Raw genomic sequence first — 12809 nt, forward strand, 5'->3', positions numbered from 1 at the left:
TTGTTAGAGGAAACTTAAAATGTAAAGTAAAGTAAATGTTTACACGATTAAATACTTTGAAACATAAGACTGAGCTTGTTTACAAACTGTCTTATTGATTTTAAAACTTTTCCATAAATAGTGCTTGTAAGTAGAGCTATTTTGAGCTCATCGAGTCTGTAACAGTTTAATGTAAACTGAATCGAGTCTCCATTTCCTTTTAAATGAATGTGCTTCAACCACAAGGACACCATGTCAATGTACACTTCCATAGAGGTGTGTCTGGCCTTTATGGCTATGTGAGAAGTGTTACTGTAGCAGGTGGGGTTAGTGAGGATATCATATTTTTTGTTATTAACAATGCATTAAATGTAGACTAATAGAAATACTATAATGACTTCAAGGAAGAAATTCAAACATCAGTAAAAATAATAAGCTACTACTTAGACCTTTTTCAGATGTGATTCTGGGGACATAAAGAGTTACAACATTTGTTTTCTGCCAATGGAGCTGGATGCCTGTATATTTTCAGTTTTCACCTTTTTTTTTCTTCCCACATCAGTCTTAACATCTACACCACTCGCTGCCTGTTTGCCTCCCTCCCCAATTGTTTCATCTCAGTTTTCTGTTTCTTTTTGATTTTTGGACATATAATAAAGTATTGAGATCTCCCAACTTTTCTTTCTTTCATCTTTTTTTTTTTTTTTTTTTTTTTTCATCCAGTATCATAATTTTCTTTGTGAAAAGCTATCCTTCAAAGTGCACATGGCCCAGTTTTGTTAATACAGCCATGGGTACTCACTCAAACTTACTGAAAGATATAATTGTTGTTGAGCTCTTAGTGAGACATTCTCTAAGTTAACGCAAGAGAAGAAAGACAGAAGCATAGAATTAGAATTGTGACATCAACAACAGTAATTCAGGGACCCAAGAGGAAAATACTAAAGGGAATAGTTATAATATCCTGAGCAGCTGAAAGATAGTAACACTTGAATACTGGCCCATTTTACAAGCAACAAAACCTGAGAGTTCCTCACCTCACTGACCAGTGCCTGCCAGGAGAGTCTCCTTAGGTACCTGTGCTGGGGGATGAGGAGGGAAGGGATGGAGGAGAGCACATTAGTCCTTGTCTTGTACTGTGCCTGCAAGCCAGTCAATAGGATACTTGCTATGCACTCAGGTTGCATATATATCGCTTAAAAGTGGGAGAGATACCACGCTATGTGGACAAATAGAGAGAACGTTACAGCTTTTTTTTTTTTGTCTGCTTTACAATCTGCAGGCCATGATTACTTGTTGTTATTCAGCTACTAAATTCCAATCCAGTGATTCAATCAGTCATACTCAAACACTTCCAGAAGAATACACCACTTGACTTATTTCTGAGACAGTGTAAGCCCACATATATCTTAGGAGACGCCAGGAGGCCACGGGCACGCAGTGGAAGGCAGAGGCACCAGCTTCACAGCAGGCAGCGCTCCTGTCTGTGTGGATGGCTGAGCGCCGGCACAGCCGTGCAGCGGCTGCGGATTTCCTCACTGGAGATCTCCAGCAGCCGCCTGGCTGTGGCCCCGGGCGCCCCGCTTCGGGGGGTCCGTGCCGGGGCAGGGATTGGGCCAGATGGATACAGAAGATGTGCCAGCCTCAGCCCATTTAACCCGTCCAGTTTCCTCCAGCAAAGGTCCCGCGCCGGTAGAACCGGCGTGACGTTTCGCTCCCACAGGGCCGCGAGCGGCCGTTGGGAAGCGCCGACCGACTACAAACCCCACAGTGCTCAGGGAAAAGGAGTATCGTTCGAACCTGCCAATGAGAGCGCGCGTTGCGCGTCACGTGAACGGGGCGCGATTTCAAACGCGCAGCCGGCAACGGGGGGCTGCCTCGCGCTCGGCGGCTCCGCGGAGGTGAGCGGTGCGGGGCTCCTGAGCGCCTTCGTTACGTGGGGCGTCTCTTCTAATCACTGTATTTTAAACCTACTGCATCGCTGTGTTTCCAGAAGCTATGGAGGAGGGAAGAGAAATGGCATTGCCCCGCTCCGGGCGTGTGGTGGAAGAGAAACCGAGTGCTTGCATAGGGGGTAGGTGGAGAAGATGCTGGGAAGCCCTCCGTGTGGGGGATCCCGCATTAGAAGTGGGCGCCTTTCAGACTGCTGGACCTCTTTTATCTGCTGCGCGTCCTGTTTTGTGTGCTCCTCTTTGCATGGGGTGCTGTCACCAGACTCGTGCTTAGGTGTCCTTAAGGCGTTGTGGAGCTCTGGTGTTAATGCACGTGGTGATGTGAGGTCATCGGCCTGTCCTACATATCTCCTCTGAGCTCCTATTTATCTGTCTGCTGCTGATTCAGTTAATATTTACTGCGTGAATCGGTTAAAAGGAAAACTAATTTTTCTCGTAACCTTGTGTTAATGTCCTGTACTGGCCTCAAGGAAAGGAACTGACTGATAGGATCAGTGCATTGTCATCCAGTTCTTGCTTATATATTCTCACCTCTGTCTTGAAGCTGCTGATAATCTTTTCCCACCTCAGATTCCATGTTTCTGTTAAAGATGTTTAGAATTTATTGTTTAGGTCTTTCGTGGTATTTGGGCATCTGTCACGATTCTGATCATACTGCTGTGCCTTTAAAATAATCAAAGCATGTTTAAGGTCAAAGAAATCAGTTATTCAAACCTGGCAACTAAACGTGCTGTCAGATTCACTGAATTATGAAAACACAGTGTAGTCATTTTTATTGCCAATCTCTACTGTGACAAAGTTCTAATGAAGCTGTTATAGTTTCAGACTTTCCTCTTCTGGCTGATGAAAAGTTCGATTTTGACCTTTCACTCTCTCCATCAAGGTATGCTAATGTAAACAGGTAAATAAATATACCTTTTAAAATGCAGATAAAGTAAGCTCCTGACTGACTTATTTTTCTTCATAGTGGAAGTGAAGATGAAGTCTTTATTGGATCTTTGGGACACAAAGAAAAATGTATCGCTGTCAATATCGAAGCAAAAAGTGCTGAAAAAAAGAAGGTGCCCACTTCTGATGATAAACTCACCTGGAGCCCACTTATAGGAGATAAATTTGTGGAAATCTTCAAAGAAGCTCATTTGCTAGCACTGCGAATAGAAAGTGGAAATAAGAGTGAAGAGAATAAAGTAAGCCAGTCAGAAGGAAATGGAAATGAGACTTCTGAACAATTTGTGGAGGATTTGAAGTCAAAAATGAAAATACTGAAAAGCCATCATATAGAGAAAAGTCCCCGGGCTGTTAAGAGGGAGACATACTGTGTGGGAGATAGCCCTGCCTGTATGCTGCTGCCTTCTTTTCAGAAGGAATCAGATAAACTTCTGTCAGGTGACAAGACACACATTCTTCATATTCCTTCAGACGAAAGCCCTGTTAAAATTCAGGCAGCTCCTACAGAAACCATCAGTTCGCCTCTGACGCAGGTACAGAAAACTAAGGAAAAAACCAAGAAAGCAACTGGCAAACTGCTAATGCCAAAGCTTTCATCTACTCTTGGGAAAAGCAGTATGCTGACTGTAGAAAAGGTATGTCCTCTACGTAACAGTGATTCCTTAAACCTGATCTTTGTTTAGAAATGTTTAATCTGTGTGCTAATTTTATAAGTGAGCTTTAATCTTCTGAAGTTTCTCTGCTTCTTAAAATGCTCAGGCAGGAAAAGTCCCACATTAGAAAAAGAAAAGTGGAGCAGATATAATGTAGCAGCCAGCTGGTTTACTTATTATGACAATGCAGAGCAACTGCTGGCAGACTTGTAGTTCTGTTCTGGTTTTGGGAATGCCATCATTCCTGGCTGCTATTTAAACACTGGTTTTGTTGTGGATTTTTTTCTGTGCAACTTGTTGTGCAAAAAAGACTTTAGGTCTTTTAACTTTTGTCAAAGGAGCTACAGGGAAAAAGCACACATATTGTGATATGACAGGAAGATCTTCCTAGTTCTGAGTTCAGTCTAGCTCCTCTCCAGTCATGGGAAGCACTGATTAGCAGTGTAAGGTTTAAGATTTGGCAACGAGACAAACTGAGAAGAGAAACCTAGGAAAACAGTGAAAGAGAATTGCAAGGAAACAGCTGTTTGTTAGTGGCCTCTGTGCTCACAAATCCAGTCTCTAGAATATCTTTGAAATTTTATTATTGTATACCATATAATTTTAGACTCCATTATGTAATCCAGATCTTATTGAAAGTGGGATATTGGCTCTGTGTGACCCCTCACAGATAGAAAATGGACAATTTCATTTGGTTTTTTTCAGGTGCTATAAGAAAAATTACAGACTTAATGATTTCACAGTTAAATTGTACTCCACTACCAGTCTAAATAGGTACTTCAGGTGATGTACTCTGCTATTATAATGGCTCATCCTTTGCAAGTTTAGAGTAAAGCAGAAAAGTATGCATTAAATGGAGACCTCATAGTTGTGAAGAATAACTATTACTGCACATGGTTATATGAAATGTGCTGATTACAGTTGTAGAACAGTCCTTCAGTTGATTTCTCCTACATGTTCAAGCCTTTTCTAATGCTTAGCAAATCTACTCAGAAGGCAACTTAAGCTATACTGGCCTAGAGACTTATGGCATGACCGGATTCAAAGGCTTCTTCATTGACTACTGGCTCAGTTTCTTAGCAAAATCAGCATGAACAAAAGCTTTAAAGTAGTACATATAAAAAAGTAGTATATAGAAAAATAGCTTTTAAAATGTTGCATTGAAACTTGCAGGCCAAACCAGGAAAACAGACTAGTATTTCTACAAAAGGAGATTTGACCAGCGTGGGATCATCTGAAGATCTAATTTCAGATAAATCAAGTGCTGCTTCAGATGTCTTTGAGTCTTCATTAAGTGGCAGTTCCTCAGTGCAGGACAAAAAAGTCCTTCCTGCACCAAATAAGGTAATGATGAGCATTCTTAACATGACAACAGTTCTTGTTCTCTTTCTGTAAGAAGAAAAAACTGAGTATAGTTTACTTTCTAACTTAGAGCTCTATTTTTGTGTGTAATAGGTTTGAGGAAAAGTAGTCCCTATGCTGTAATTGCTATCTTTAATGTTTTCTATGTCAATACCACAATGAATATACTTCAGAAAAGCTAAAAGTATGTTGGAGTAACAAGCATAGGATTTTAAAGTAGTAGCTGCAGATACGTGAGTGGTAATTCTAGGTAAGAAACAAATACTATAGGAAAAAGCTGCCATAACATGCATGAACATGGATTAAGTTGTTTTGGAGCTGTAGGCACCTGCTCTGCTGCAGTACTGCTTTGTACTTGTTTTCAGTGTACTGCTGAAGTTTCCCTGAAAATGGTGCAGGTGGTGTAGGAAGAAGACATGAGGTATGCAGCAGGAGATTGAGAGCCCAGTGAAGCTGATGTTTGGTTTGGCTTGTTTGCACTCATGGGGATTGGTTGTCATCTAGCTTGCCCTTCAGAAGGTGGCAATAGCATACTAACAACTAAGCAGGTGATAACGGGTTTACTTGAAGCTACCTGTCCACCCTCATACGACTGCATAACCCCACAGTACTGAAAAGTAACACAGTGTTGTGATATCTATTTAATTTCATAGAATCATAGAATGGCCTGGGTTGAAAAGGACCACAATGATCATCTAGTTTCAACCCCCTGCTATGTGCAGTGTTGCCAACACCAGACCAGGCTGCCCAGAGCCACATCCAGCCTGGCCTTGAATGCCTCCAGGGATGGGGCATCCACAGCCTCCTTGGGCAACCTGTTCCAGTGCTTCACCACCCTCTGAGTGGAAAAACTTCCTCCTAATATCTAACCTAAACCTACCTGTCTCAGTTTAAGACTGTTCCCCCTTGTCCTATCACCATCCACCCTCAAAGTTTCTGATGTAGGATATAACTTCCTCAGGAGTCCTATATAATCCTAATACAAAGATAAGATAAAGGAGATTGTTTTAAGTCTATACTCAGGTTTGTGACAGGAATAAAAGTAACAGCCTAATTCAGAGAACTCTTACTTCAGTTCTGTATGATACCCATAGTGAACTAGTTCCAGGAGGTCTTTTTTAATCTGTTGTAACCCAAGGAAGGAATTTCTCCAGCAGTCACACGTGACTGTAATACCACGCAGGAGCATAGTAAAGTAACATACTAAATACTACTTTTCTCTGTTCTGTGATTCAGCCTGGTTTAAAAAAAACACATCTGAAACTTCCTGGTGTTGCCAGTGGTCTCGCAAGGAAAAGTACTTCATCTTCTTCATCAGTTTCCAGTGTGAGCTCAAATCTGAACTCAAGTTTACCCATTTCTCCCATAGGAAAAAACGGTAAGTGCTCTTATTAAAGGTTTCTCCAACAAATCAGTTTTAAAGTAGATAAGCAACTCTTGTCCCATGAGTCTGAATGTTTTAGTGGTGTCTAGTACATACAAGCAGTATGGAATAATTTGAATGGAGAATAAAATCTTGTGGGCCAGCCAAACAAACCCCTATGGACTGAAGATAAATATTAGACTACTTCTACTGCTTGTACTGACTAGATTCCTGTAAGCCTGATACCTACATGTCTGATGCATCTGACAGCTAGAAAATAAGCAAAACCTCACCAAGTCTGTTATTGTTGTACGCTGTTTTCTGTTATAGCCAAGCATGAATTGAGAAAAAAGTATCCTAAAAACATTGGTAGTTATGAATACCACAGATCTTGTAGATCTGGCAAGATTCCAAGCTACAGCAAATTGTTATCGTATACTTTGTTTCTGGGCAGATACTAAGGTTTCTATCAGAAGTTAAGGCTTATTAATAATTCTTTATAAGATAGGAAATATAAGAAGTCAAGATTTGTCCTATTATATACAAGCTACAGGTAAAAACTGGCAACTGAGAAAAGCCCTTATGGTGTAGGTCAGCTTGTGGTGTTGATCAGTGTAACTTAAACAAGCAGTGGAGTGGAAAATACTTAAGGAAACAATTCCAAGTCTGGTGAGCAAACGTGCTGAAAATGTAACTTAGATTGCAAGCTGTTCTGGCATTCCTTGAAGAATATTCTTTTACTTAATTGCACTAATTTATAATTCAGATAGTTGGTGAGGAGAATTTCTAAAGCAGGTATCATTGCTTGAGTGTTCAGAGAGTAAGTTTTCATCTTAAACTTGTTTGCTAATAAATTTAAGTGCTGTAGATCAGTGTTGTTCTGTGCAAGGTTAATTACTTTGATTAATCCAACTTAGTAGTAAACAATGATTCAGAAATGAAACTTAGCTTTCTATTTCAGGGAAATCGAATGCAACTTCAAAAACTGGTGTGAGTGGCTCTAAACCTTCAGCTGGTACAAACAGACTATCTCTGGCCAGACCAACCAGAGTTTCATCTCTGCAGGCTGTCAATACTGAAAGATCCAGCAAGCAAGCAAGATCAGCTAGCACTCCCAAAATATCTAGTGCTGCAAGCTTGGCTAAATCTTCAGCTTCTGCACTAACAGTGCCATCTGAGCCTGAAGGCAGTGGAATTCAGAGGCTGAGGTCTCTCCCCAGTCTGCAGAAGCTATGTCAACAAAATAAAGATGGAATTACAACTAAAGGAAGCCTGTGCCCAAAGCCCAGGGCTAGACTTCTGTCAGTTCCTGCAGGTCAAACTCAGGTTCCAGTGAAAGCTGGAGGTAAGCATATGCTTTACATAGCTGATCTTCTGATTTGGCTTATAAAATCAAATGTTTCTTTGAGTGCTTGCTCTTTCATCACACTTCTTCATCACACTCAGTAGGAACAAGTGTTCTAATTGAAAGTATCTGTAGTTCTGAAAATTAAATATGAATGTGGATAACAATTAACAAAGCATTTCTCTTTAGATATAACACCAAACAAGTCAGCAACAAAAGCAACACCATCGCTTGGATTAACATTTTGTGGCAAAGTTGGAAGGTAGGACCAAATGGAATGTACTTCTTTGAATATAACACAGGTAGTTGTAGCAACAGTCTTCAAAAGCTCTAACTTCTTTAAAGGCAAGCTTCTCTAGTCTCTTAAGACCCTCAAGGTCAGGCTGTGTTAATAATTTCTGAACTGATTTGGGGCAGGGAGGGGAAATCTACATCCAAAACACTTCAGAAGGAAGATCACCTTTGTAGGGCTTAACTACAGTTATTCATAAAATTTCTTTTTGAAGTAAAACCCTTACTTTGCCATAGCTATTGACTTCTTAATGATCACCTTTCAGATACTGATCAAAGGTTAACTGATTTCTATTGTCTGGTAGAATTGTTTGAATGAAACTTTCTAAGAACTTCTGGCTTGTGTGCCTTTTTGTAGTGCCATGGCAGTCAGCACACCCCTGAAAGCTTTTGAAGATGGGATATTTCAGATTCCTTGTGAGAGGCCTGTTTCCATGACTCCTGGCAGCTTGAAACGGTCTGCCATACCTACACCTGTCCGTCGTATCTCAGGATTTCCAGCAGCAACTCCTAAAACCACACCAAGAACAGTATTTTCTCCACGTGCTGAGTCTGTTCGCCAAAGTTCCAGCTTTTCTACCAGAAAGACACTCACAGCTGGGTAAGGAGGAATACCCCCTGCTCTCCAGTGAAATCAATGTCGTAGCTAAATTGCTTCTAAATGAAACTTATTGACTTCCAATTTTCAAGGATCTTTTCTCTACCTTTAGAGTAGAACACTTCTACATTTAGATGCACCTGATGTAGATGTATATCTTGCAATTAGTAAAATATAGTCAGCCTTAAGATCAGTCAATATTAAGATCAGTCAACATTAATGTTAAAGAACTCTAACCTCCTAGGAAACTATTTGAATTAGTTGAGATAGTGAGCAACTTAATACTTGTATCTGGTACTCCAGTTGAAGATAGTTGTGGTTGGTGTTAATTTGCTGTTGCCTTTTAATGAGCAGTAGCTAGTTAAATAAAATTCAGTCTTGCTCCTTGTGGTTGCCAATGCTTTTGTAAAATTACTCTGAAGCCTCAGTCAAAAAGACAAGAATTTCTCTATTAAATTTTGAGGTGATTTATCTTTCATTTGAAACAATGTCTTGTACAAAGGGAGAGAATCCTATGCTACTGCTAACTACCTAATTTCTGCAAGGATAATGTTGCTGCCTTCATGCCACAGTCCAGCATCTTCTCACAGGTGCATATACAGGCTTCCTCCAGGGCTGGAGGATAAAGTACAAACTATGCATAGCTAGTGAATATCTTCTGATTTATTACTTAGCCTATATGCCTCAAATAGTCTTTTCTTTGGCCAATTTATAATTTGAGACCAATTCATTGTCTCTAAAACAACTTTATCATGTAGATTAGACTACAATTCCTTAACAAAAAAAACTATGTGTGAAGCTTAGGCAGAATGTATGTGTCAACATAGGCATTTCATAGGATGAAATCTTTAGAGGCATTATCTCGTTTCATTGCGTATGTAGGTGAAAAACTACAGCATAAGTACTTCATATTTTTCAGGAAGTCAGCATACTTTTGGATCTGAAACACATGAAGTCCAAAACTTAGGATAAAGAAAATAAGGAGAAAATGAAGTTAGGGTTTTGTGGAACACTTTGGCTGACTTTGTCTTACCCGTCTTTGATTGTTGTTGCTGATTAAAGTACTCATTGCTCTTCTTCCTAGTTCTAAACAGGTAAAAGAGAGACAGTCATCATCTTCAGAAGGTGATCCATCTCCTCCCCCTGTGCTGCCTCTTATGCTTGACTTCTCACCAGAAAAAGCTGTGACAGAAATAGTAGAAGACAAATTAAAAGAGGCTGAAGTACAAAATCAGCTGCCTGAAGAGAGACAAACTAAGGAGGTAAGAAAAGAGAATCCATATTTCTACAGAACTAACTACATGAAAATAAATGAATTCAAGCTGAGAGATGAGTAGAAAAAGCAATTCAGTGCAGGCAGTTAAAATAGGTTAGCTCTATGCAGGCACCCTCTAGTGCCTGTTTATAGCAATGACCATCTGCTCTGTGTTCCCACTGTTTATTCCTCTATCAAAGCTGAATGGTATACTTGCAGATTTCATATTGAACTTTCACTTCTAGGTAAGTGCTGCAAAATTCTTGTAGATTCAATTAGGAAAGCACTATCAAGGACAATTTCTATCACAACCATGAGGCCTCTTAAGGGGAAAAAAAAAACGCACTGTTCTAGAGAAAGAGTTGCCTAGCAGCAAAGCAAGTCTGTGTACAGTGCTTAAGGATTAAACCTCAAATCTCACGTGGCAGAAAAGCTAGTTAACTGTCACATAGTTAATCCACTGAATGCTATGTTTCCCCTCTTTCCTGTAGATCTATTGGCTTCCTTTTGAAAGCTGGCACACAACAGGCGTTAAGGAGAAAGTTTTCAGGACTACCAGTTCAGACCTTTAACCTGTCCAAGTGCTAAGATTTGCAGAATTCCAGGTGTAGAATAAACCTTGTAGGTGAATTACTTAATGTTACTGCATCAGCTTTGTCCCACATTAGCTGGTCTACTGGCAGACATGAAATACTGTTCTAGAATTACTTAGTACATGTATAAAGTAGTTAAACTGGATGAAATGTAACTGAAATCTGGAGCTCTACAGATTTGCTTATGTATTTAAACTGGCTAAATAACATTACACAATTCTTGTAGTTTAACAACTGTCAATATTTAAGACTTCTTTTCTAAATCTGACTTACAAGTGAAAATATTTTATGTTCCAAAGAAATCTTTTTCTTTGTCTTGTTGTATTTTCTCTATTTGTGGTAAGAGCATGGCAGAACAAAAGCTTTTAATGCTGTAAGCAGAAAATCCTGCAAGAGAAATACCCAAACTGTAAATAAAACCTGACCTGTATGTAAGATAAAATTAACTGCTTAAATTATTATGAAGAAAACACGGAGAGCAGAGGAGAAAACCTTCAACAGTGTGTTGTTTTTTTTTTTTTTTGTTAAGATATTACTGGTAGATATTGGAGCAGATAACTCTCTCCCACAAACTTCAGAATGCGGAAGCAGACCTCTGATTGACCTTTCCAATACTCCTGAAGTGAATAAGGTTATTCCTCTGAAGCCTATGTTCTCAGAGCAGATAAAGGTAGGTAATATTAAAGTATTGGGGGTGGGATGGGAAGGGAGTGATGCATATATACTAGCAGAAAAATGTGAGGTGGCTTATATAGCTGTTTGCAGACAGCTCCATGGTAGCATAAGAACTGTAATAGCAGCTCAGTCTGTTCACAATACTACATAGCAATGTGCTTTTAAGGAGTGTACAATGTTTAACATCCATGTTAAACTGAATGGAGTGAGTGGAGTGAGCACTAAACTGGAGCTGAGTGAGCAGGAGAAGGTTGGAGAATGAGAATTTCATTCCTTAAAAATTGCTTAAACTGTTCCTGAAGCAGGAAGTGAATGCTGTCTTCTGCAGAGCAGGCATGCTGACTTTCTTGTTTAACCCTTCTTCTAAAGCCCTCCTTAGCTGAAAAATGTATGTTGGAACCCAGTCGAAATCTGACAAGCATTTCTGAGCAAGTGTTTTTCTTTTTGTACACTAGCAGCTTGAAGGTGGACTCCTCCAGATGCTTTCAGATGAGTGGTGGTAACTATGAGAACGTAGTTTTTGACATCAGGTGTACTTGGGAGCAATGTAATATCAGACCCTTCAAAGTAACGCAGAAGGGGATTGCAGAAATCTGACTTCAGGGGGCATGTTCAGAGCAGTTCAGAAATGCTTTGCCATGTCTGGATTATACTGTCACTTGAATATGCTTAGTAGTGAAACCTATAAGAAGCCCTTAAGGCTTCTAAAGTGAACTTGGGGAATGTCCACCTTGTGGGAAGCTTGTGTTTGTCTAAGAGTAAACTAGATCTTTAAAACTCTGAACCTTAACACTTGTGTGGTGCTTATATCTGTCCTTTGGTTAGTAACAGGAATCTGAGATTTAAAAAGTAATTGAGAAAACTACATTAACAGATTCACACTACTAATTATGTACAACACCTAAACATAATCTTTTTTTTTTCTTTCAGTTAATTGATTTGAGCTCTCCTCTTATCACTCTGAGTCCTGATATAAACAAAGAAAATTTGGATTCTCCTCTGCTGAAGTTCTGAACTTGACTAAGAAGATCAGATGCAAAGAACTCTGCAAGTGTTCAGATCCTACTCTTCCCTCACACAGCTGTATGAAGATGGATTTAGAATACATGATGAATTCTATTGCTGCTGTCTTTCTCATGGTCAAATTATGGAGTTCTTTTCACAGATAAAACACAACAATGTATTTAAACCTTGTTGGTATGAGCCAGAAAGGAATAATCTCTGTATTGGAAGCCCTTCTGTTTTTTAGTTTCTAACAATTGTGCTTTTCCTCCCTCTCCCCTATGTGCAATGAAGATATAATTTAAAATAAATGGGTTGTTTAATAAATGGTTGTGTACAAAATATGTACCTTTTGCTATAGGTGTCAGGCAGATGAGTTTGTTTCACTAGCACATAAGGCTGGTAAGTGCAGGTCAAGCTTTTTTTAACACAAACTCTTAACTGTGAATGCTGGTGGAGTGCACTATACAGCAGTGGAATGATTGCATCTTTCAAAGAAGAAAGGCAGCAGGTTATTGCTGGATGATTTGGCTTTGACAGATGGAGCTTTAATTTGAACTTTCTCCCCTTCAGCATGGAAAGATGCTTTCCTATCTGAGTTTCCCGTGACATGAAGACTTTAAATACAGGGGTGTAAATTTAAATTAAAATGCACACAATATTATTATAACAAGAAGCACGTCGCGGGGACCGGATGCGTGCCGGCTTAACGTATTGACTTATTAAAGTTTATGAAGAGAAACACGTTGTAGCGGCTGGTATTCCTTTAAAAAACGGTGAAAGACAGGCCCGG

At 39.7% G+C, this 12809-nt stretch overlaps 1 protein-coding gene across 2 annotated transcripts; it reads left to right on the forward strand.

Annotated features, from left to right (window-relative positions):
- The first annotated feature begins 1739 nt into the window (after positions 1–1739).
- Positions 1740–12758, forward strand: GTSE1 (G2 and S-phase expressed 1). Of its 2 annotated transcripts, XM_085217606.1 has the most exons (12): positions 1740–1880; positions 1973–2053; positions 2751–2814; positions 2899–3514; positions 4706–4876; positions 6131–6272; positions 7219–7602; positions 7792–7864; positions 8252–8494; positions 9576–9753; positions 10869–11009; positions 11945–12758. In XM_085217606.1, exons 2-12 carry the CDS (start codon positions 1978–1980, stop codon positions 12026–12028), a joined length of 2172 nt encoding a protein of 723 aa, XP_085073732.1. In that variant the 5' UTR covers positions 1740–1880; positions 1973–1977; the 3' UTR covers positions 12029–12758. The 2 variants fall into 2 exon arrangements, with proteins under 2 accessions (XP_085073732.1, XP_085073731.1); XM_085217605.1 differs by having other exon boundaries at positions 1838–2053.
- Positions 12759–12809: the final 51 nt, after the last annotated feature.

This window comes from Meleagris gallopavo, chromosome 1, assembly GCF_905368555.1.
Source record: "Meleagris gallopavo chromosome 1, MGAL_WU_HG_1.1, whole genome shotgun sequence".
Classification (NCBI taxonomy): domain Eukaryota; kingdom Metazoa; phylum Chordata; class Aves; order Galliformes; family Phasianidae; genus Meleagris; species Meleagris gallopavo.

Coding starts and splice junctions, on each gene's coding strand:
- GTSE1 (XM_085217606.1), top strand. CDS start 1,978: ATGGAGGAGGGAAGAGAAATGGCATTGCCCCGCTCCGGGCGTGTGGTG. Junction 6,273..7,218: donor TTCTCCCATAGGAAAAAACG/GTAAGTGCTCTT, acceptor TTTCTATTTCAG/GGAAATCGAATGCAACTTCA. Junction 9,754..10,868: donor AAGAGAGACAAACTAAGGAG/GTAAGAAAAGAG, acceptor TTTTTTGTTAAG/ATATTACTGGTAGATATTGG.